This window comes from Chroicocephalus ridibundus, chromosome 23, assembly GCF_963924245.1.
Source record: "Chroicocephalus ridibundus chromosome 23, bChrRid1.1, whole genome shotgun sequence".
Classification (NCBI taxonomy): Eukaryota; Metazoa; Chordata; class Aves; order Charadriiformes; family Laridae; genus Chroicocephalus; species Chroicocephalus ridibundus.
The window spans coordinates 6,608,730-6,633,073 of record NC_086306.1 but is presented as its reverse complement, the minus strand read 5'-3'; the positions used below and the strand labels follow the sequence as shown (position 1 = coordinate 6,633,073).

Genomic DNA, 24,344 nt, shown 5'->3' with positions numbered 1-24,344 from the left:
ATTTTCTGGATTTTGTCATGGAGGGTCCAAAGAAGAACTCCCAGAAACACCATCCAATGGCTTTCCTTCAAGGCCGAGAGACCTGCTGAGCTCTCGGACCCCCTGGATAATTCACGTACTCGCCCGGTGACCGATGTGGGCGCCTGTTAAGGAGCCTGTAGTCCCCCTGGGGTTTGGCCTGCCATGTCTGCAGGACCAAAGGGAGAGCAGTGATGGGCTGGTCCCTCTGTGATTGCTGCTGACGCTGGGGGTCTCGGCGCTGGAGACGACCCCTCCGCACGCGGCACCGCTGGGAGCTGCTGCCCAACTGATGACCTCGGCCATCTCTGGTGATTTCAGGGTGCGGTATGTTGGTTCCTCAGACAGAGGATTGCCGCAGAGTGAGAAGTGTGAGGAGATGTTTCCCCATGGTGGGCAGGTCTCCAGCTCCCCTCCGTCGGGGTCCCCTCCAAAGCAGCCAAGGGTCCCTGTGTGCCCAGTCACTGCGGGGCTGCTCCTGGGCTGAGGCCCCCATTGCATTGGCCCAGTGGTGTGATTTATAGCTCCCCGGTGAGCTGCAGCCCTTCCCTGGGTTACTCTGGCAACACAGGAGGGGTCTGCGCCCACGCCGAGGTGCCTGCACACCTGCGCTCCCCAGCCACGCTTCTCTTTGTTGGGTAGGGAATGACTTTCACGCAAGCAGCTCAGCTGCTGGCTATTTTATTGAACGCCAGTGCTCGCTGTATGTTATTCAGACAAACTTTATATATGCTACAGACCCTCTCAGCAGCCTGCACCTGGTCCAGGGCAAAGCTGAGCCTCATAGAGAAGAATGTGCTGTAATGCAGCAAGTTATTACAGGATAAATATTTATAAGCCCCTGTAAATATTTGCCATCAGTTCCCTCCTGGGACTAGGGGCAGACGGTCAGAGTTTCAGCAGCGCTGAAGGCATTAGCTGTTGTAGTTCTTTATATGTTATCTCAGCTAGTAAACCCTTTGTTGATTGTGTTTAGTTATAGCATTTAATGGTGCTAATTTCACACTAACGGGAGACATCGGCAGGAATTGTTTCGTGCCTTGATCCAGGCCGGGCTGCGGGCTGGCTCTCGGTGTCAGCATCCCCTGCAGCGCGGGGGTGACGGACACCGGGCTGGGGCCACGGAGATGGTCCCCACCGCTGCAAAACCTCCCCGCGGGGCGAGGGAGCATTCCTGGCTGCACCAGTGTTATTGGAACCTTGGAGCTCTCTGCTGAGAAAACCAGAAAACAAACACAGCAAAACCAACATCCTCCTCGGCAGGCTGACCCCGCAGGGGCTATCGGCTCCCAGCTGCCCGGGGGGTGTCTAATCTAAAGCAAATATTCCCTGGGGGTGTCCAGGAGCTGTGCTGCTGCAGGAGGTGACACGGTGGGGTCTCCGTGCGGGGACATGGGGGGTGGGCTGATCCCACCAGCCCTTTCCGTCCCCTCCTTGGCAGGGGCTCGGGTGCCCAGGGCAGTGCAAGCCTGGGGACGAGTTGGTGGTTTCCGTGTGGCCCCGCTTGGGGCAGGGACCGCGGGTGCCTGTGGCCGGCTGGTCGCAGCTCCCCCACCACCGCCACCTCTGCTGGGGCTGAGACGGGGCTCGGCAGCGGTGGGAAACCGGGGAAGAAATGCCAGGGCAGGCAAGGCCATGACTCCTCCATGCCCTCAAATGCAGCAGTAAAACAATGGGTCCTGGGCAATAGCGCTTGCCGGATTGTTGCATGGGAGTATTTGGGGGCTCTACTTTGCTGCTCATGCACGAAAGCCAGTCATTTGGCAAAAATCAGCTCAGTTAGCAGCCATTGTTCGTAAAGAGCCTGGGGCTGAATGGGCTCAGGGCTAATATATTCTATTATCCCACGCCTGCCGGTTTCCCCCGGCGGCGTGGAGGGAAACCCACATTCCAGCGCCAGGCGCCGGGGCAGGGCAGAGCGTGCCCCGTGGTGCTGCCCGGTGGGCAACACGGCTGGGGGGGCCGGGAGGGGCGGGAGGGCATCGCTGCGAGGTGGGGTGTCGAGGGCGCGGAGGCACGTCACTCTCCCGCCATCCCTTCGAGGCCCAGTGCCCGCTGCGGGGGGATGTGGCGGAGGGCAGCCACGATGGGCAGGGGAGGCTGCGGTGGGGCCAGAGCGCACGGTGCCGCAGGCTGCGGGGATGGACAATGGGGCCAGAAATAAGCACGGTTAATTGGGCTTGGCTTTTCAAAGCATAGGAGAGGATGGGGGATAGCTGAAATTGTGCGTCTCACAAAGCATCTTGTTATTCAGTAAGAATATGTTAGCCCCTGTGGGAGACGCAGCAATAAATGGCTATAAAGCAAAGTTAAACGATGACATTAGAGACTATGCAGAGATTTAAGAAGCAGTGGGCTACACAACTATGAACGGAAATGGCTGCACAGGCTTCACTCAGAAAAGTTAATGCCCAGTTTGGAAGGGGTTTGTTGGAAGAGCAGCCTTTCTTGGGCAGCTGCTATTTAAGAGGACTTGTACTGTGTATTAAGCAATTTAGTGGTCTAGACCAGAGCTGTTGGCTTTTTGGCTTCTTTTCTTTTTTTTTTTTTTTCCTTCTTTTTAAAGAAAAGGTGGTTTCCTAGGCAATTCTGTTTCAGTTTGCAATTCGCTCTTGGGTTCCCGTACAGGTGCTGCTGCTGTGAATGTCGGTATCAGATACAGAAGAGAAGAGAGCCAGCAAAGACCTTCCCTGGGCTGAACTCGAGAACGGTCCATGCTTTGAGCGTGGATGGATTTAGCAGCCAGGGCACACCATCTTGCAGCTTTCCCGCGTGGATGAAGGGTGCTGATGTGGTGGGCAGCCCTTCGAGCTGAGCGACTCTGTACGGTGCGACAGGGCTGCAGCCAGCCCCGTAACCAGTGTGGGATGCTCCGGGTACGTGGTGGCACACGTCTCTGGAGAGACCTTGATGGTGCTTACCCTGCTCCATGTGGTATTTGCTGAGCTGGGGATAACCAGGATCCCGACGGTCGTTTTATCGCAGTGTTACTGTGGCTGCCTTTCGGGACCTCCCCAACTTTCCAACAAGAGTTTCCTACGTCCCTGTCTTCCCTGCCCAGCTGTGGGAAGGGCATCTTCTGTCCAATTCTTCTATCCTGGAACAGAAAGATTACAGCAGTGCCAAGTAAAACACGCCCATTGCCACTCTGAAAATGAAGTTGTGAGACTTTCCTATGATCTTGCAATCAAAAATGAAGAGTTACTTGCACAATTTGGTTCTGAGTACCCCAGATGTGCAGGGGTCACGTTCCAACCAGAGGCTCATACCTGAGGATGTAACACTTGGGTGCAAATAAAGATTCGTGAGAGAAATTCATCCCAACGGCCCTCGAGTGGATCAGTGCCCTGTTCTGTACCTCACGTTACAGCAGGACAGTGGGACACTGCGGTATTTTCTACATTCTCAAAACAAGATGTTTCTCTGTTTCTAAACTAATTTTGATAAAAGCAAATCCTAGGTTGCCAGATTTTCCCAAGGGATGAGAAGTCCATTTTGCAGCTGTTTCTCAGTGCAAACAGCGATCAGTGCTTTGCTACCATTTCCTGAGCCCAAGCAGCAGGAGAGGGCCTGCTCCATCCAATTGCCTCTTTCACTCAGCTGCTGGCACCTTACGGTGAAGATTTCTCTTGTTTACTGCTGAATTCTCCACTTCATTAGCAGTGCTAACTGGCTTCTCTCTTCGGCTGGCTCTCAGGTGAAAGTGGCTCTTTCACGCTTACAGGCTGCAGAGCCTCTTCCATTCACCTCTCAATGAGGTGTAGTTCCTGTATTAAATAGCACAAGCTGCTTAAGCCAAAGGCAGCAGCAGTAAGGGGAGCTCTGTGTGAGTCCGGAGGAGGGAGCTCAGGAGAGCTCCCTTGGACACGGACGCGCGGGCACTTGGGGGACAGAGCTGCTCCATGGCCAGACCTTGTGCACGTGGGGACCGTGCCGAGGGGCACCCTGCTGTGCCGCGGAGCGGCCATCGGACAGCGCGCCTGCCCAGCCACAGGCCTCAACGTGTCCAGCTCCTGGCCTTGGAGGGCAGCGAGTCTTTGCAGGCCTTCGGGAGCGCAGCAGCCTGTCCCTGCTTTGGGGACGGGGGAGGCGTGTGCTCCCGTCCTCTCTCCCCAGCAGAGCCTTGCCAAGCTTGTCTCTGAGCAGGACGCGCGGCTGTGGCTGGAAGCTGTTGGGCTTGCGGTGGCCTAGCTCCTGCTCGGCGTCGCTGCTGGGAGCAGTCCCTCCTCGGAGCACCGGGCCCACGGCCGGCAGCGCTGCGGGTCTGCTTTACCCGTGCCCTTCTCTTGGGAGGGGAGGCGAGGGACTGGCCCTGCTGGGGGACCAGCGGGTGCTGCTGTTGCACGGCTTCTGCTTCTGCTTCTGCAGGGCTGGAGCCAGGCTTCCCAGGCGCGATACCTCTTTAAGAAACAGACCGACTCTTTCTCGCTCCTGTTTTTTTTTGGGTTGTTTTTTTTTTTTTTTTCGCAAATACCATAGTTTTCGTTGGAATTTGTCCACAGGGAAATGAGGTCTGCACGGTCCAGTCCAGGTTCTCAGAAACATCTGCACCCTGGGAATGGCGGCTCAGGAGCGCCTGGGCCCCCCAGGTCTGCCCGGGGCGATTCCTGCCACGGCCCGGACGGCTCGGGCCGCCCACGGGGGAAGCGGCCCGGGGGTCTCCCGGTGCCCCCGAGCCCCCGCGGCCGCCCACGGCAACTCCCGGGCCCCCGTCGGGGCAGGGCTCCGCCGCCCCGCTCCCGCTGCAGGTGGCGAGGGGACGAGCCCGCTCCGGCGCCGGGGCGAACCGGGCTGCGCAGCGCCGTCGGGGCCGCGCCGGACGCCGTCCCGCAGCCCGCGGAGCCGCCGCGGGAGGCGGGTCCCCGCCCGGGCCGCCCCCGGCCGCAGGGTCCCGGCGGAGCGGGGCCGAGTCGCGGCGCCGTCGGGGCCGGGCGGGGCGGGGCGGGGCGGGGCCGGGCCGCGCCGGGGCGGAGCGCGATTGGCTGCCGGGGCGGCTGATTGACAGCGGCGGGCGAGCGCGCGGCGGGCGGCGCCGCCCTGATTGGCTGCCGGGGGCGCACAAACCCGCGGCGCGGCGCGGCGGGGCCAGAGCGGGGCCGGGGCCGGGGCGGCGGCGGGGCGAGCGGCGGGGCGAGCGGCGTCCGACCGGGGCGGCTGCCGGCGGCGGGCACCGCGCACCGGGCGGGGGGTCGGCGCCCCGGGCAGTGCTGGGGGGCCGCGGGCAAGGCGCAGCGGAGGGGGCCGTCGGTGCGGCCGCGGGGAGGGTCCCCGGGGGCGGCCGCCGGCAGCGGGCGAGCGGCGGGGAGCGCCGTCGGGGCCGCCGTCGGCGGGCGCGGCGATGGGCGGCGTGCGGGGGCCCCGCGGGGCCAGCCTGCGGGCGCTGGTGTCGCTGGCCGTCGGGCTGCTGGCCTGCGGCGGGGCCAGCGAGTACGACTACGTGAGCTACCAGTCCGACCTGGGCCCCTACCCCGGCGGGCGCTTCTACGCCAAGCCCCACCAGTGCGTGGCCATCCCCGCCGACCTGCGGCTCTGCCACAGTGTGGGCTACGACAAGATGGTGCTGCCCAACCTGCTGGACCACGAGACCATGGCGGAGGTGAAGCACCAGGCCAGCAGCTGGGTGCCGCTGCTCAACAAGAACTGCCACATGGGCACCCAGGTCTTCCTCTGCTCCCTCTTTGCCCCCGTCTGCCTGGACCGGCCGGTCTACCCGTGCCGCTGGCTCTGTGAGGCTGTGCGTGACTCCTGTGAGCCCGTCATGCAGTTCTTTGGCTTCTTCTGGCCTGAGATGCTCAAGTGTGACCAGTTTCCCCAGGACGACGTCTGCATTGCCATGACGGCTCCCAACGCCACCGAGGTCTCCAGGCCCAAAGGTAAGGCGTGACCAGCGCTCCAGCCCTGCTCCTGGCACTTTCCTCTGAGCTGATGGGGCAGGCGTTAGCTCAGGAGGGACTGTGTGGGGCTAAAGGGGGTCTTGCGTCACGAGGCGGCTCACCTGAGCTCTGCTTCTCGGCGGCAAAACTCCTCCAGCCTCCGAGTGCTCTCTGAGCGCTCCTGTCCCGAGGAAGGCAGGACGCCCTGCCAGCCCCATCGCCGGGGGCACGGTGGGTGCATTGCTGCTCTGACCCTGCTGGGCTCCGGCCCCTGATGGACCAGGGTTCTGACCCTTCATCCCGCACGTGCTGCACCGCCCTGGCAGCAGTTTCTCTGCCAAGCCCGACTCCCGCGGGGATGTTCTTGGTGGCAATAGGACACATGGTCCCCATGGCAGAAAGTGCTGCCTGACCAGAGTAAATGGTGGTAGTAATCCTGGCGGGGTACCTCTCTTCCCGAGCCATCCTCGGTGAGACGCTGGGCAGGTGGTGGCTGCATGTGCAGTGGAGATCCATCCCTGCCCTCTCGGGTGCTGGCAAGGGGGCACGAGACTTAGAAGGAACAACTAGGGAACATAGATGTGATTCTCATTTGTTTTCATTATGTTCAGCAGCTCTGTTTGGTGTCAGACTGGCTTGTTTGTGCGAGTTGCAATGAGTCCGGCTTGTTGTTGAAAACTTTTAAAATAAATAAATACCGTGGTGTCGCTTCGGCATTCCGCATCGGAGCGCTTTGGAAGGCTGGCAGGAGGGATATTTGCAGAGGGGGAAGGCAGAGGGTATAAAAGTGCAGTGCTTTCCTGTCCGGCGCTTCATTGAAAGGGATGTCGCAGGGGGACAGTGCAGGCGCTCGGGAGCAGCCCAGGGACGGGGAGGCACGTGTGGGGCCGAGCGACTGCTGTGGCTTCTGTGCTGCGTCCGGGGCTCACCGGGAGCGACGGTCGCCCTTCGCTGCGGCCGCTCGCCTGCAGGTACCTTTGCAGACAAAGGCTTTACGTCCTGCTCGGTGGGGAGCCCTCTCACAGCCTGCGGGGACTGCGCAGTGTTATCCCGCTCATCCCAGCAGGACTCGCACTTCAGGGAGTCCTTCAGTTACAGGGCAGGAAGGGAGAGCGTCCTGCGGCAGAGGGGTGACACCCTGGGGTGTCCCCAGGAGCCAGTGCGGGGCGCACGGGGAGCGATGGCGTGGGGGGACCCGGTAGTGGCTGCAGACGGGGGGGACACTCAGACTCGACACCTGCCGGAGCTGTACGGGGAGCTCTGCTGCACCTTGGCAGTGGCATCCAGAGGCAGGTGGGGTGTGAAGCGTGTGCCCAGCCGGGGGGTGAGGTTTGGCTGCTCCCGCTGACGACAGCACAGCCATGCTGCCTTCCTCGCCGCGGCTTGCACTTACTGACGTGATTGCTGGAGGAAGCTCTTTGTTTTCCAGGAAGGCTCAAAAATCATCTGTCCTGTGTGAACCTAGACCCTTGGTCAAGACCGCAGCCGCGTCCTGTGTTGCAGGTACAAAGGTCGCTTTTATTCCCCAGGGACTTGCAGCCAAGCGTGCTCCTGGGGCAGCTGGGTCTGAGCCATTGCTGTAGAGCTGCCCCTTCCAAGGTCCAAGGCAGAGTTTGAGCTGTCGTTCATTTTAGGGACATTAATGACTCAAGTCCTGGGAACAGTATTCTAGATGAGCAACGTCTGCTAAGTTTTCCCTTGTGTGGTTTAACAACTAACTTTCTGATCACCTTTCAGACCTGTCTTGACAGCAGCATTGGGGTGGGACATTGCTGCTTCCTTTTGGTGCTGCTAATGCGCCCATCAGCACAGTATTTGGGCACCGTGCTGTCCTTCACAGGCATCGCTAAAGTGACTTTATTACAAGGAATTACATCATCTCTGGTTTGAGTCCTTTGTGGATCTATTGCTGGTGCTGTTTGGGTGCAGAGAGGCCTCATTCTGCACAAGCTTTAGGGTGTATGAACTTGTTCTTCGAGTGAACTGTAAATCACAGCTGGGTGAGTTTGGCAAGTATTGCAGCCACTCGGATAAACCACTGTCTGCTAAACAGCTTCGCAAAACTTATGTCCCAAGCCCTTTTCAATGAGCAATTTGTTTGCAAGGATGTTTACAGAAAGTAAGTTTTTAAAATTGTTGTGCAAATGTGAACTCTCTTCAGCATTCAGTGGAAAAGTGAAAAAAGTGGAAAAGTATAAGGTTCTTCACATCCCTTGGCTGCTTGAGAGTATTTCAGGAGGAATCCCTTGCGTGTGCCGTAGCTGAGCCCCAGCAGCTCTGGAGGTGTCAGGCCGAGCTCCCTGTGCCCATCGCGCTGTCTGGGGCACTCCTCCGCCAGGGGACGAGCGATCTTGCTAGAAAACGCTTCTTCCAGATGAGGAGGGCAGCCCCCCGGTGCTCTGCTGGCTGGCCCTGCGCCCTTGGGTGTTGCCGCTTTCACGGCGTTAGCGCTGGTCTGCGGCAGAGCGATCTGGCGTGTGTTCTCCACGAGTAACCTTCGGAGGGAGAAGCTCCATGTGCTGCACGTGCCGTGTGCTGGGATGCTCCTGCCCCGAAGAGCTTAGAGTGGACAGTGCAAATTTAAAGTTAATTGTGGCCACTGCTGTAATGTGAACTGACGCAGCCGTGTCCCTCACGCTGGTGCTCCTGCGCTCCATGGGGGATCCGTGCGTGGCGGCTGCAGGGCCGGACCCGGCACGGTGCCCAGCGCTTGGTTCCGGTGCAGATGCGGGGTGCCCCTGGCTGATCCCGCCTGTGCCGCTGCCCTTTGGCCCTCGTCCCGTTGCCATTCCTCCGCTCTGCCCGGGGCTCTGCTGATGGAGACCCGCAGTCCGTTTGTGTCCCGGAGCCCCTTCGGTCTTGGGCACTGGGGTGTGTTTCCTGTTGATTCAAAGAGGGTCAGGACCCAGCAGTGTCCCCCCTTTTCTCTGGGCACTAATAAGAACGAGCCTTTTCAGTATTTTTCCCCATTAACACCTCGAAATTGGAATTTGTTTCTGCCTCTCAAAGAGCTGACCTGCTGAATTCCTTTCTCCTTAAGCATGAGGCGGTAAAGCCTGCAGGCCCACAGGATGCATCAGGGGAGTTGCAGATTAATATAGCATTACACATTCCTTCTCCTGCCCCTGGAGTAAGCTGGCTCTAAAGCCAGGCGGTAGAAAATGGTCAGGAGGGACAAAGCGAGCTGGAAGCAGGCGAAGGTTGTGCTTGGAGTGGAGCTGTCAACGGCAGGAGACCGACCCCGGTGCCACGAGCTGTGCCGGGCGCTGCAGGCACAGTGCGGTTGGGCACATGCTGGCACGGCCACCCCTGGCTGCTGCAGCAGGGACCACCTGAGGCGGGAGGACCCCAATCATGGCTGGGCTTCTTCTTGGCTCCTTCTGCCCGGATGGCACGGGAAGGGGAAGGTGAGGTGCTGGGCAGTGCTGTGGACCGGCAGATGTTGGCCATGATGCCCCGGGAGTGCTAGAAGGGCAGGCAGTTCCAGAATAGCTGTGGTTCCATGGAACAGCAGTTTTCCTGGGGTGCAGAGCTGTGTGGGAGCTGCTCAGGGCCCTGATGTTCATGTTCCTGACCTTGGCATGATGGGGCGTCCCAGAGGAAAGGAGCATCTCCTTTCCTCTTGGCACGGGACAGTGTCCCCCAGCAGCCCTGCAGGCACATCTGTGCTGCGACAGGGTGCAGGAGGCAGGGATGGAGGATGCTCCCCACAGGTGGAGCTGCCCCGGTGCCCACTGCCACTCGCCAGGCCATGGGGGTCCTCCCAGCATGGGGTGGCATGCCGGGGGCTTTACCCTGGTGTAGGGATGTGGCAGCCTGGCAGGGGTGGGGTGTGTGGGCGATGCCGCTGCTGGTGCGGCGCTGGGCGGCTGTCAGCGCTCACCCTGCCCGGGGCATCGCGGAGCCGCGAGGAAACTTCTTCTCCGTGGTGGGAGGAGCGTTGGCAGGACGCACCTGCAGCGTGGCAGGCAGACGTGTGCTGCGGCGGTGGTGTGAGGGGAGGGGATGGCAGCTGGCGGGGGTCCCTGCCACCCTGGGTGTGCCAGAGCCTTCCCAGGGGCTGCTGTAGCACAGCTAAAACAAAGCCTGTGTTTTCACCAGGGAGCAAGGAGTCTTATTTTCCATTTTTTTGTTTGTTTTTTTTTTTTTTCTTTGGTTGCCTGGAAAGCTCCTGGGGTGGACGCAGTGGTGGCTTCCACGTTGTTTTCCTGGCCCGAGTGTAGGCTCGGCCGGTCTCCTAGTGTGCTCTTTGGCTGCCGAGGCATATGGAAGGCTTTGCCCACTGGGATGTGCGGAGATGAGCTGACGGATGGCAGGTACCCCGTCTTGTTCCTCAGGGTGGTCCCCAGCACAGTAACTAACTCTTGGCACTGCAGCAGGGACAGACCGCTGGGGCTGTCACCCTCCTGCGAGCATCCCCTCTCCCTCATCATGAGCTCGTTAAATGCGCAGCCTGGATGGAAATATTCTGACTGCTGATTTTAAAAATAAAGTGCTGGGGATGTCATCACATCCCCAATGGCTGGCTCCTGTCAGCATCACTCTAAGTGAAGAGGGTGAAAGTGGCAATTTCATGTTAGGGTTTTGGAAGAGGAAGTCACGCAGGTGATGGGCGGCTCTCACGGGTGCCGAGGTACCGGGAGTGGGGCTGTGGAGTCGTCTGCCGGGTGCTGCGAAGGTTGCCTTGACGCTTGCACATTGGTGCGATGGGAGGCCAGTTGCTCTGCACGTGTGATTAATAAAGACACGGTGTGTGACCCCAGGAATTAGCATGTGGCACAGAACAGATTTGGGGGGACAAGAGGGGAAGAACAAGCCACAGGAAACAAATGTCTCGCCTGAAACCCTGTGGGGCATCTGTGACTGAGGAGACTCGACTCTGTGGTTGGCGCAGGTCACGGCCGTGCCTCCCTCGCCAGCCGTCCTGGCTCTGCACCCCTGTTTCTGGGACACCTTTCTGTTTTTTCTGTGCAGCAACGCTGTGGGTTTTGCTGGCCTGGCGGAGGGCTGGAAGGGCCGGGAGCTCCGTCTGCACGCAGGGACCGGCAGATGTTTCGCTGCAGCGCCGTCCCCGAGAATAACTCCCTTGTGTGGGAAAGAGCCCTCTGTCCTGCTGGACTGGGAACAGAAGCAGCATCTCCCAGCTCAATAAATTCATCTGCCAGTAGCACAAATCTGCGTCTGTGCTGCTGGGTGGTCTCTGCTCCGGCTGGAGACGGGAACCTGGAAACACATTTTTATTCTCTGGGTGAAGTGAGCTTTCCTCCCAGGATGGATCCTGATGAAATGTTCTGGGCTGGCGTTTCCTGAGAGGAGGATGTCGGCTGGCGAGCAGAGCTGTCTCTCCTCCGCTGGAGCCACAAGCTGCCCCACAGGGTGTAGCCGGGCTGAAAACAAAAAAGAGACGATGTCTGCTGTTGGGGTCGTGCTGGAGGGGCCTCTGGAGGGGACAGTGCATGTGGGAGGTGTGCGGGTCCGTCACCAAGCAGTGCTGCTCTGGGCAGGGTGGGAGGGGGCCAGCGAGGGGCTCGCCACGCGATGCTGGGCAGCCCGCGAGGTGGTCCCCGGCACCAAGGGCAACCTGTGCTGAGCTGTCTGTGCCCGTCCTGACCCCCTGCCTGGCTCCAGGGTGGCTCCTGGCCGGGGGCAGCCCCTGGGCACCATCCTCCTGCCATGCCGGGGCTTGGGCACTGTGTGCCCGCCTTGTCATGCTGCGGGGAGGGACCATCAGCGGGCTGCGGGCCATGTCCTGCGGCAAGCAGCTCCCCTCAGCTGAGCGCCTGGCGCTGGAAACCCCTCTCCTTGCCAGCCCCGTCCTCCCGCTCTTGGCAGCTGCCTGCCCCTGCCCGTGCCGGCCTCGGGGCCGCTGGCAGCGCCGGAGCGGGGCTGGCAGGAGGCCGCCTGTGGCCAGCGCTGGCCTGTGAGCTGGTGGATGGCTCCTGACCCCCGGCAGCGTGTTGTCCCGCGGCGCTGGGACGCCATGGCAGGGGGCCTGGGCATTTCCCCCCTCGAGGGCGGCCTGTTCTGCAGCGCGTCTTGAGCTGGCTCCTCACCTCCTCTTCTCTCCTCTTGGCAGGAACGACCGTGTGTCCCCCTTGCGACAACGAGATGAAGTCGGAGGCCATCGTGGAGCACCTGTGCGCCAGCGAGTTTGGTAAGGAGGAGTGCCGGGGCCACGGGGTGGCTTTCCTGGGGGGAGCCGTGGCTCCTGTCTGGGCCGGGTCCCGGACCACTGCGTTTCCCTGCCCGCCCTGAGAGCCATGTGGCCAGCGGTGTGGCCATGGCTGCATCGCCCGCGGGCCTTCCCTGAGGCCAGTCCTCTAGATGTCAGTGTCGGCACGCACTGAGTGGCAGGACGGGACGTGTCCGGCTCCTGCAGCCGAGCGTGACCTGGGACCAGGGCAGTGGGGTCCCGGCGGCCAAGCCTGTGGTCCTCCATCGCCCCGGCTGCGGTGCGTCAGCGGCGCTGAGCGTCTCTCCTGCCCCGCCTGGCGAAACGCCGCGGGACAGGGCCCCCAGGCGCGGGATCACCCGCCGAAGAGGCCATGCTGCTGCTGCCGCCAGCCCCAGCTGCCCGCCGAGAACCAGATGGTGTTGGTCTGGAGTCTGGGGATGGGGCAGAAGTGGCAGTGCCTGTGCTTGGGGATCTCAGGGGGGGTTGTAACTTAAACCTTGTGTTCCCACGCTCTTGTGTTGCGTGGGTGCCTTTCACGGGGTGCAGCCCTCCAGGAGCAGACGGCTCCAGCGTGGGGAACCTCTGCTCCGCTGCCTGGAGCGCCTCCTCCTCTCCTTCTGCACTGACCTTGGGGTCTGCGGGGCTGTTCCTCTCACGTACTCTCGCTTCTCTCTCCAGCTGCAATTGCTGTTCGCAGTTGCAGGAATCATGCATAGGATGGACCCTTCTTCTGGTTGCAATCGTGAAGGAGCAAACCAGTTTCTTCCTTCCCCCAGACTGCTTGTACCGCTGGGTTTCTTCTTCGCAAAGTTATGCTGCTCTTGTCAAGTCCAGTTGTAAAATCCCAGAGCCAGTCCTTGTCTAGCTAGGGCCAAGCAGTGAGCTTAAATAATGCAGAGCTACTTGAAAGCTGTGTCCTAAATATATTATGACTGAGTGAGTGAGTCAGACAATCGTAGGTAAACAGAACTTCATTTAGAAAAAGAGTATCGCAGGGAAAAATATTAGCTTTCTCAGATCAAACCCAGAATTAACTGGTTTTGACATCCTTGCTGGTGTATGTAACTTTCCCGGAAGGTTATTAAAGGCATATTGAACAAGGTGTGCATTCCTCAGGGATTAGCACTTGAATGTGCCCTGTGCCAGAGCGCGCTATGCAAACCCAAACCTGCTCTGCATGCCGGCGTATTACCCTTTCTGTTGGAAATGAATTCCCAACTCTCCTGCAGATTTGGTATGCCAAAAGTCCTAAGTTCAGCGGAGACTTTCTAACAGGGAAAAGCAGCAACAGGAACACCCATGTAATAGTTTCCCAGGAATGTGTGTGCTTCCAGCCGGGTGAGGTAACGGAGGCACCGATTCTGTGCGGAGCCCGTCTGGGGAGCGGGACGTGCTGTTCGCCCGGCTGTTGGGCTGAGTGCTCGGAGGTCGGTGAGACGGAGAACTCCGAGCTCTGTGTCTGCGGTGACGCAGAGGCATCGCCCCGGTCCGGTGGCTCTGGGCTTGGGGACCTCTGTCCCGGAGGGGCACTGGCTGGGTGGCAGCGTCGGCTCTGTTGCCAGTGGGTCACTGCGATACCTGTCACCTCCCCGGAGGCCCGCGAGGAGCAAGCTGAGGTGGTGTCCCGCTGGTGGGCTAGCGCTGGAAAGGGAAATACGAGTTTAACCACATGCTTGTCATCAGTCTCTGCCGCTAAATATCCTCCTCGTGCTCTGAGACAGTTACACAACGGGGAGCAGAGGCCAAGCCAGAAGTATTCACGGCCTCGGTGGAGTGGCTTGAGACATCGACTTGCCCACAGAGTAAGTTGGTTATTGGGAAATTTTGTGGTGACAGGATCCAGAGGATGGAAATATTTCTTGGCAGGCAGTTTCCCGGGCAGGGCCGCGGCGAGTGGGCAGATGGTGTTGCCGTACGCTGCGAGAGCAGGGGAGCAGCAAGTAGAGGAGACCTCAGCCCCTGTGCCTACCCCCACTCAATCCAAAATGGCTGTGAAGGTTTTCACAGAAGCTTTCCTCCTGCTGTGGTTTGGGGTGGTAGGGATGGGTCCCTGTTCCCAGGCCGGCCGTGCTGGGACAGAAATGGGTACCAGCTCGGCAGCTCAGCTCACCGCGAGGAGCTCCGCTCTCTGCTGCGGCGGGGAGCTCGGTGGTGTCGCATCCAGGTGACCGCAGCTTGTGCAGACAGACGCGGTTAGATTTGAACCGGCTGTTGTGAGCCTTTGGGATGCTTCAGTCGTAGTGTCAGGTGTCACAGCTGTGTCGCTGCACCCATCTGACTCGCCTGGATCACCACGTTTCTCCAGCTTTGTATAAAGTTGCTTTCTCTGCCAAAGCAGAGGCTGATGGTTTTTCTTATCATTGCAAGGGATTTGGGATCATTCTTTGTTCTGTGGATCAGCATAACTCCAACACGTGACTTTATTTTTTAAATGTTTTTTAAGCTCTTGCTTATGCTGAGGTTGCTCCCGTTCCTCCTCCTTCCCACTCCTGCTTTCTATTTTTGTGTCAGAAAGAGGTTTTTCATCTGAAAATGACCTACTGTAGAGAAGTCCAAAGGCAGCTGAGCAGGACCCAGGCGGTGTCTGCTGCACGTGAACCATCACTGAAGCTGGTTGTGTCTTGGAGGTACCCTTGTTCCCCCGTTCCTCCCTGTCACCAGGCTCGGCGGCGGTGGGAAGCTCACCGGCAGGGGTTTTCAGTGCTGTCGCTTTCGTGCGGCTGCATTTGGTGTTTTCTTCCTTCTGTCGCTTTCTCCTCCCCATCCAGGGGGGGTTCCTGGGTGCACCTGGATGTGCCCAGTCTGTAGTCATCTGGGGAGCCGGAGCAAGGGAAGAGGTGCGATGCAGGTCTTACCCGTGCCCCGCGGGGGAGAGCAGTGCAGAGCTCCTGGGGATGTCCCGGCTGCGGAGAGGAGCCAGTGGAGGAGGCGTCGACTGCAGGAAGTTTTCTTAAAGCACAGTGCGTGGTCCTTGGATCTTTTTTTAGTCTTGGGGGGTTACTGTCATGGGGTGATTTCTCAAGGAGAGCTGTTTATCTGGCACTAAAATAAACTCCCAGCCCTTCAGACTGGGATTTCTCATGCACATCCACCAAGGTAAACGCTGGCAGCTGACAGGTCACAGACCCTCGTCAAAGCCAGACACCTACAATAAATGTTTAAACTAACGTGTGCTGCACGGGGCAGCTGTTGGTGGGTCCTGCACTGATTCAGTAACGTTACTGCGGGTTTCACTTGCACCCCAATGGCTGGTTACAGACAAGGCGCGAGGAGCACTGTGCCCATCACTGGTGGGTGGCCGTGACAGGGAAGGAGGTGGCTGTGTAACAGCCCTAGGAGCGATGTCGGTCTGGAGGACAGCGAAGGAAGAGAGACACATCCAGCTGTGAACACAGCAAGACTGTAAAGAAAAGGGACCTTTCTTCCCTGGGCCAGGAGAGGGCCTTGGACAAGACGCAGGGGCTCGGAGGGGTGCCAGGAGACACCAGCCTCATGAGCCAGCAGGACCATGGGCTTGCATTCGTTGGAGCAACATTGGATGTGGGCTCCTGGGTGCTGGTTCGAGGCAGCTGTGCTCTCTGCTGGGCTGTGTGCCGGTGCTGCTCCACGCCTGGGTGCCGACGCTGGGAGCAGGCGGCAGAACTGTCGCCCGTGGCTGGGAGCGGGGCTGTGGGAGCAGGGGGTGCCAACGAGTGGTGCGGGGACCCTCGCCCGGGGCACGGAGCAGCTGGCGGTCGGGCCAGGTATGTGTGGGCTGACTGCAGTTTGGGTTTTGGTGCGCTCCGGTGTGCGGGGGGATGCATGGGCGGATGATGAGGGCGTGTGAAATCGCCCTCGGGTGCCCCCGCAGCCACCTCCCCCAGCCCCCCGGGGCTGCAGCCGGGGTTTGTTCCTTCCTCCTCGTGCGGGCTGGGCTGGCCCCAGAGTTCATTCCTCTCTCTGTTTCATTCGGTGATTTTATTTATTGTTTCTGCCCTTTCTCTGGGGTCTGAGGGGATCCTGCTGAACGGGCTCTCTGCACTGGAGACTGCAGTACAATCAATACATGCTGTTTATTTTTTCCCGTGACTGACAGCTCCTTGCCTGCAGCCTTCTCCTGTTACAGCCCTAATGTGTCTTCTGGCAGGTTTCCTCCTCCTGAGTGATTTCTAAAGGAAGGAGCAATGAGGCCGAAGGAACAGCAGAGCTTTCCCCTCTCTCACGTTCCCTTCCCCGCCCCTGAGCTGCTGGCGTGGGGCCCCTGCCTGTACAGGCAGGAGAACAGCAGAGACGGCGTCCCAGTCCCCGGCTCCTGCCTGCTGAAAAAGAGGAGTTTTAGGTGCCTGTGGGGCACAGCCACGGTGGTGGCACGGTGAGCGGGGCGCAGGGGCTCGCGTGTCCCAGCCTGCGCAGCCCCGGGTACCGCGCAGTCCTCGGGGACACGGGGAGCGCGCCCGTCTGGTGCTGGTGTTGGAAGGAGGGTGCTTTGCTGTCAGGAGACAGGGTTTCCGCTTTCCCCGAGCCGGGAAAGCTGGATCTGCAGGGACATGGATAAGAATTGTTTCGAGTTGTGCTTTGTCAGGCTGGACCCCAACCAGCTCCGTGGGGCCTTTGCTGCTCTTGGAGCTGCTGCTGCCAAGAGTAACTTCACTCCGAGGGAGCAAACGCTTTCATATACCATGTTTCATATTAGCAGAAATAAAAAAAGACATTTTTGTATCTCCAGCGCTCCCTACTCTCTCTGCATTAGAGACAGCAGAGCTATGCTACCATCTGATACGAGCTGTTTGTAGCTGGGGCCAAATTTGTGGCTTGGTGTAATGGGTGCCTCACCCCGGGCCGGGGTCTGACCCCCTGCTGATGGGCGCTGCGGCTGGCGATGGGGCAGCTGCGCATCCAGAGCCGCCGCGGTCCCTTCTCTGCGTCCGCCCTGGGCATCCCGGAGATGGAGCAATCCAGAGGGAAGCGCAAGGTGGCTCAGGGCTGAGGGGAGGAGGAACTTGGAGAGGATGAGGCTGCCCATGCTGGCCTTCCCTTCCCGACTCCGATGGTCCCTGGTGGCGTGGTCCTGCTGGATGATGCCCTGGGAGAAGGAAGGGCGGGTTGATGCTGCGGTGTTGCGTTGGGAGCAAGGACGCTGGGGGAAGCGGGTCGGAGCTGTCGGCTGGTGCAGGCAGGCTCTTGGCAGAGTCCCTGCGCTGGTCAAAGGCAGTGCAGCTACGGCGGAGCCTGCGCTGGCAGCTCCCTGCGGCAGCGGGCGAGGTCTGGCGGGAGGGTCAGTGCCCATGCTGGGCTTTTGGCGCTGGCTCTCGTGGCCACAACAAAGCGCTGGCAAGCGGCTCGTGCCTGGGCAGACACCAGCTTCTTGACACTGGGGCTGAGCAAGGGCAAGTGTGGGTTTAGCACCCGGGAGGATTTCTGCTGTTGTAAACACAACATGGCTGAGAGCTGTTGAGTCCCAAATTAAACCCTGAAATTTGCCTTTGTTGTGTTTTGGTTTTTCCCTCCCAGCTTGACTAATGCTTTCACTTCTATGTTTTCTGGGAAGAGCCTTTGAAGTGGGCGGCTGGACGCTGGCTTGTGCTCGAGGTCTCCTGCCGTGACTCACCTGTGAGCAGATGTACCAGCAGCGCTCACAGGGAGGGTGTTTTGGGACCACGTACGGCACAAAAGTAAAACGTCTCCCCGTGCCATGCAGGAATCTCCCTCTGCCCTGAGCACCATCAGCTGCATGGCCCCAGGGCGCTGCTGAGGGGAGAGGGTCCTGCTTTGCCGGTCCCTGTCCCCATCCCTGTGGGCATGGATGTCCCAGGGGGGCGTGCAGCGTCCCTGGGGATGCTGCTCCCCTCCTGCCCCGGCACCCGGGGGCTGCAGTCCTGGCGTTGTGCTGTGCCGGATGCCGCGCTGCGTCTCGGCAGTGCTGGCGATGTCGCAAGCAGAGATGAGACAATGCCTGGCTGGAAAGGGCTTTCCTGGTTTTATGTGTGGTCCTGGCTGCAGCTGGCCACCAGTGCTGCTGGGGCGGCAGAGAACGGGGCTCCTCTGCCATCACCTCTCTCATGGTGTGGCCGGGACTCGGCCCTGGTGCCGTCGGTGCTCCCCTTCACAGTGAAGTTCGTGGTCTCTCCACAGTCCCCGAGGCTCACAGCGAAGGGAGCGAGGGTCTTTCTGCGTGAGCGCCTCAGCCAGCACCTTTGTGAACAGGGTGACGCTTTGATTAACAGGAGCTTGGATGAAATGGACGGTGTTGAGTGCGTTAGGTGAGGAGATGTGATGGCAATTTAGTGAGGGAGCACAGGTTTGACAAGAGGTTGTTCTGGAACCTGCGTGTATCACCTGAGAGCGAAGGGAAGATGGGCTTGCGGCTGCTGTGCTCCCCTGTGGTGGCACCAAGCCGCGGGGTGGTGTGTGTCAATGCCGTGGCAGTGCCAGGGCCATCCGGGGACGGGGAGGCTGCTGTGAAAACCCTCTAGGTCTCTTCCCAGGGTCATCTCCCTCCTGGCAGCGATGGCTCAAGACAGCCTGCGCCAGCGAGCATGTCCTGGGGTCTCAGAGGCAATTTTGTCTCTTCTCCTGCTCGGCGCTGAGACGGATTTGGTGTGGCACGGGGGGAGCGGAAAGGCCAGGGCTCCCAGGGAGGAGGCTGTTTGCTTTGGCAGCCCCGTTGGATCCCAGAGCCAAGGCTCAATCCATCCCGCTCGAGCTGTTCCCTGTGGCTGGGGCAGAGGGGTTCCCGGGGCCGGGGGGACGCCAGGGGAGCTGCAGCCACAGCGAGTTGCCCGATGGCCCCCCCTGCCAAATCCTGTATGTTTTAGGAAGGCCACAAGCCGCTGCCTGGTGGTGTGCTCGGAGCTGGGTACGCAGCCAGGAACGGACCTGCCCTCAGGCACCGCTTTTCTGATGTGTGTGGAAAATGCCAGAGCTGCGCGTCTGGCCCCGCTGCTGTGAAACGTGCCGTTCTGCCCGGGAGTCTCGCCCGGAAAGCGGGCCCGGAAAGGAACATGGGCCAAGCCGCGGGACACTGGGGACCATGTCACTCGCAGATGGGTGAAAACTGAGCAGTGATTTTAATGCCTTTTTCTTTTTCCTTCCTTGGCTCGTGTGACTGCTCCATCCACAGCAAGGCAGCCGACACTCGGTAGTCCTTGAGCCAGGCTGCGTTTCACCCGGGCAGCGCTGCAAACTCCCTCTGCTGATGACAAGAAGGGCATCACTGCTGTGAAGAGCAGAGTCCTACGCCAATTATCTGCACCCCTGGTCAGCCACCTCGTCGGTCCTCCTTGGCTTTATCTGATCTTGGCTCTGTGCGCTGCTTTGCACGAGTGAGGTTTGCCTGTGTTTTTAGTTCGTGCCTGGGTTTGTGGTTCCCCCGGGCAGCCCCCGTGCGCCCTGCGCCTGCGTCGCTGGCTGGCAGACGGTAGCCGCTGCTGTGCAGGGAAGGGAGCAGCCGTGAGCTGCCACAGCACAGGGTTACCCAGCCCTCTGTCTTCCGTAGGCTCTGATGCTTGGAGCAGAACAGCACCTCTGCCAGCTGCCAGATTGTTTTCTTCCTTTAGCAACAAGGAGCTAAGCTTGCAGCCATCACAGCAAAGCAATCTGCAAACAGGCCATTTTGAAAAAGTCTCTTATTACTGGTGGTATACCATTCCTCCTGCACTGGCAACCACCGCGCTCAGTGCGAGAGTTCAAAGTCGGATAAAGAAATTGAGGTTCATATTGAGGGATGCTGCTGCTGCCCAGTTAATGTCACGGAGCTTAGAGCTGCCTGAAAACTACTTGCTCCGTTTTCCGTACTTGTTGCAAATTGATCTGGTTCAGCGTCTTTAGCTCCTTAAAGCTTGTGTCTCTTCAGCTCCTTAAACATCTTGAATTTGGAAAACAGATGGAATGAAAATTTCAGTTAGGTTTCCAGTCCTGGATTACTTTCTTGTACAGTAACAGTATAACACGACAGAGCCCTTGGCAAACACAGCAGACGTTTTTGGCACACGGGCAGAAAAATACCATTACTCCTGTTGCCAGGGCAGTGGTTGGGAGCACGAGGGTAACACAGAGACTCTGCCGCCGTCTCGGATTGTCATCGGGCTGTCCTGCTGCCATTCGTGTCTGGAACGGCGAGCAGAGCTGCTGTCCAGAAAGCAACGTGTGCTCATTGCTACAAGTTCCAGCAGAGCAAGACTTCAAGGAACGATGCTGCGGGGACCCGTCTCCCTGCCAGAGCCCGAGGCTTCTGCCTGCCGTCTGCTGCACGTGCCCTGAGAGTCAAATGGGAAGGGACAGCAGACAATTAATCACCTATCCGAGCACTATTTATCTGCAGCTCTGAAGTAAACTCCCAAATGATGGAAATATGTTAGTAATTTTTGGCCATATGTGCTTTTCCCCAAAAATGAGGCAGAGCCAAATGGCACAGAAGTGATACTTTAATGTACAACACATTTTCATCGTTTTTCCCATGTATACTAAATTCCTCTTCATGGTCGTCGCAAAGGAACGTTAATTTTTTTTTTATTTGGGTTGCGATTAACTGGGGAAAATGCTGAACCCAAAGAGGAAAATATTTTTCTGTGGAAGTTGTATCGGATTAACTCCCCTCCTCCTGGGAAGGTGCAGGCGTGTGGCAGCTCCGTGCGGGTCCCATCGACGCGGCTGTTTGCCAGGGGCTTCGCTGCTCCGTGGTCAGTGCTGGGAAACTTGTTTCACGGGCAGCTGGGGGCCAGGAGTGGCTGCGAACAAATGCTTGAGAAGCCAAGTTGACCTTTCAAATGGCCCTTTCAAGAGTGTTTCCATGCGTTTAGAGCAGGGAAATCACCTCGTTTACCCAGCTAACGTTTTGCTAGCGAAGAGCACGTTGCGGGGGGACCGGGCTCCCTCTCAAATAAAAAGTGTCCGGGTGCTTTGCCGGGGGAAGGGAAACAGAGATGTTGGTGTTTTACCTTGATGCTGTCCCGGGCGCGGGGATGGCTCCGCTGCAGGCACGAGGGTTTTGTGTCACGGTCAGCAGGCGCCGGCGGGGACGATGGCACCAAGAGGGAGCCGGGAGCGGTGCAGGGCCAGGCGCTGAGCGTCCGCAGCTGGCCCGGGGCGACGACACCAGTGCCCCCTCGCCCCTAGCCTTGCTCAGCAAAGGCTTTGTGCCAGCGAAGGCTGCTCAAGAGTCACTTTGTTTTTCCCCTCTCCCTGGCTTGTCTTTCAGCTCTTAAGATGACCATAAAGGAGGTGAAGAAGGAGAACGGGGACAAGATGATCGTCCCGCGGAAGAGGAAGGCGCTGAAGCTGGGGCCCATCCGGAAGAAGAACCTGAAGAAGCTGGTGCTGTTCCTGAAGAACGGGGCCGACTGCCCCTGCCATCAGCTGGACAACCTCGGCCACTACTTCCTCATCATGGGCCGCCAGGTGAAGACCCAGTACCTGCTGACGGCCATCTACAAGTGGGACAAGAAGAACAAAGAGTTCAAGAAGTTCATGAAGAAGATGAAGTCTCCCGACTGCCCGACGTTTCCGTCCGTTTTCAAGTGATGCGGTGGGCGGCGGGAGAGCCGCCGCCTGGACCTGGCGCAGCCCGGCACGGCAGCTCGGCCTCGCTCCTCGGCAGTGGGGATGCCGGAGACGAGCCCTCCTGCTCCTCCTCATGCTCCTTGGAGCTCCCCTCGCTGACCCCAGCCCTCCCACCTCCCCGCTGCCGGCATTTTCCTGCTCGCCCGGGCGTGCAAGGGTGACACGCATGCACCAAACGGTCGCTGAGGTCACACACGATTTACATCCGCAATATCCAAAGACCTATTGCTGTACGGATATGTACATTCATTTAAATAGCAGCTATCAGGTAAAGAGGGCAAGCGGAGGGGTGTGAAGTTATGTGAAGAGATTACACGATTGCAGAAAGGACCCCTGTGACCATGTTACTCCCGTCTTCATGGCTGCAGGATCACCCTAAATTAATTCCTGTTTGAACCAGAGCCGGCCAGTTAGAAAAACATCCCATCCTCAGAATAAAAGTTAATAAACGAGTAGTGGAGAACCCGTTACATCCTCTGATAAAAGCTCCTGATAGCTAATTGCCCTCACTGTAAAAAAAACCCATTGTAGTCTAAACCTGCTTAGTTCAAGCCTTAACCCTGGGGTCCTCGTGATTGGCTGGATCGGGGATGCCCTGGATGCCCTCCCCCACCAGCATCCCTTGTCATGTGTCACCGGGACGCCTGCCCTGGCCCCTGCGAGCCGAGCTGGCCGAGCCCCCCGCACCGGGGCTGTGCTGCTGCTGCTCCAGCCTCCCGGTGCCCGCGGCGCTGCCCGGTGGGATGGGGTGGCCCCCAGCCTCCCCCAGCCACCATCTCCCGCGGCAGCGTTCCCGTGCTTCTGCCCAGACTCCGGTTCAGTTTTGGCCACGCGGAAACGTGTCGAGTTCACTGGCCGGCCCGGCAGCCCGGGACTCCCCGCTGGGGAGAGCCCTCCGCCAGCTCCTCCAGCCTGTGACACTCCCTGACTTTGCCAGTGATATTTTTATAGTTTCTTCAGGCTGCTGGCAAAGTACCAGATTGCAGAGGGCCGAGAACTGGTCCCTATGGAGCGCCATGGGAAGTGCCTCATCTCCGTCTTTCCCTCTTTGCAGTCGCTGTGGGACATATCAATTTCTAGGTTTTTCTCTGTTTGATGTGTGACAGCTTGGCTTTGTATCGTTCTGTTTTTTTTTCTTTTCCTTAATCAAAATGTCATGTTAGTGTGAGGTCAAATAGTTTATGAAAGACAAAGAATATTGCATCCAAATGATTACATTTATCGACCAAGCTGAAATTCATTATTCCATTAATTGGACAAGTTCTCTTTTCCGTAGACCCTTATTGCTCCGCATTAATTATACTATCCTGCTTCCATTCAGTGTTCTCATCAATCATGATTACTCTGAGAGAATGAATATCTTGCGATCTGAGATAATCCTGTTGTATTGCAGTTAAGTGAAATAACAAATCCTCATTTTTGAGGTTTAAACCAACCCCACTGAAAGCTGGTAAATTAATTATTCTTTATCTCGGGAGTGCTGTTTATTCCCCACGTGGGGACAGAGCCGCGGACTCGATTGCAGAAGAATTCCGTGAAGAAGCCAAGTGCGCTGAGGAGTGATGTGTCACAGCTAGCAGAGGGATGGCTTTAGGACGTGAACTCTGTAGAAAGTCCCGCTAGGATGTCTTAGACCACCATTTGTAGTAGTGTTGTTTCTTTGATGCAAAATTAATCATTGTAGATAATGTGCTTTATCAGTGAATTAAAGAAATAAATAAACCATAGGCTTTAACATCGCAGATTGATGAGGCGAAGCTGGGGGAGGCTGACAGATGCGGCCCTGACAGGACCGGGCCGTGGCGCGGAGCCGGGACGCGCGGGGCTGCGAGGCTGGTGATGGCGGAGCCCTGCGGGGACCGGGGCAGGACCCCCCGGCTTTACCCCCCCCGGCTTTACCCCCCCAGCCCAGCGGCTGCACGGGAGGAATTGCTTCTGTGGGAGAGAGAGATGCTTAAACATTGAATTGGGCTGGGGATTTCACGCTGTCGCCCAGGCTGCTGGTGGGTGTCCTCTTGGCCACCTCTGGAAACCTGCTGGGTAGCGGGCTGTAGATTTACTGTTTTAAAAACGCGTATTTCAGCAGGAAGCATCAAATCAAAGCGCGAACTTTGCTTAGAGCCACTTGCAGCCCTTGGCAGCCTTCGCTGCTCAGATACAGAGCATGAAGCCAGGTAGGTGAGTTTGTTCATAACCACGGTGCTTTTTTTCTGCACAAGTATTTCAGTCCTGTGACATCCTGCGAGGGCTGTGCGGTCCTTCGGACGGCGTCCCGGGGCTGAAGAACCCCTCGCCTCGGAGCTACCCCTGGGAAGAACAAATTACCACTGTAATTGCCTACTTAGAGCATAATATAATTGTATGTTACTACTTGCTCTATCAGTTTCTTCCAACACCCCTCTGACCCTGTACGTTTGTCCTTGAAAAGCCGATCAGAGCAGATGGCACATCGTATTTCAGACGCGGTATTTTGGACGTTTCCATGTACCCGGAAAGTAATTTTACCCCCCTCCCGCCGAGCTGCTCTGTGATGGATCCTGCGCGGATCCAGCGGGGAGGTTGGCCAGCTGTCACCCCGCTTCCCTCGTGCTTTCTTGGTACGTGGAGGCTTTTGGTAAAAATAACAGCACTAAAAGAAATGCCTTTGATGTAACATCACGTTGTAAGCAGTTAAGGTATCTTTACAGTTTGTTGTAATGTGATTTTAGATAGTTAATTTAGAAAAGTGTGGCAGATGAGAG

At 58.5% G+C, this 24,344-nt stretch overlaps 1 protein-coding gene across 1 annotated transcript; it reads left to right on the top strand.

Moving 5' to 3' along the window:
* The first annotated feature begins 5,184 nt into the window (after positions 1–5,184).
* Positions 5,185–23,328, top strand: SFRP1 (secreted frizzled related protein 1). The gene is made up of 3 exons (XM_063358551.1): positions 5,185–5,891; positions 11,968–12,045; positions 21,242–23,328. The coding sequence occupies exons 1-3, from the start codon at positions 5,357–5,359 to the stop codon at positions 21,562–21,564; spliced, it is 936 nt and encodes a 311-aa protein (XP_063214621.1). The 5' UTR covers positions 5,185–5,356; the 3' UTR covers positions 21,565–23,328.
* Positions 23,329–24,344: the final 1,016 nt, after the last annotated feature.

What these genes read in the sequence shown, in the direction of transcription:
- SFRP1 (XM_063358551.1), top strand. Translation starts at nt 5,357, where the DNA reads ATGGGCGGCGTGCGGGGGCCCCGCGGGGCCAGCCTGCGGGCGCTGGTG. An exon ending in CGAGGTCTCCAGGCCCAAAG is followed by an intron (nt 5,892 to 11,967) that starts GTAAGGCGTGAC and finishes TCCTCTTGGCAG; the next exon opens with GAACGACCGTGTGTCCCCCT. An exon ending in CCTGTGCGCCAGCGAGTTTG is followed by an intron (nt 12,046 to 21,241) that starts GTAAGGAGGAGT and finishes CTTGTCTTTCAG; the next exon opens with CTCTTAAGATGACCATAAAG.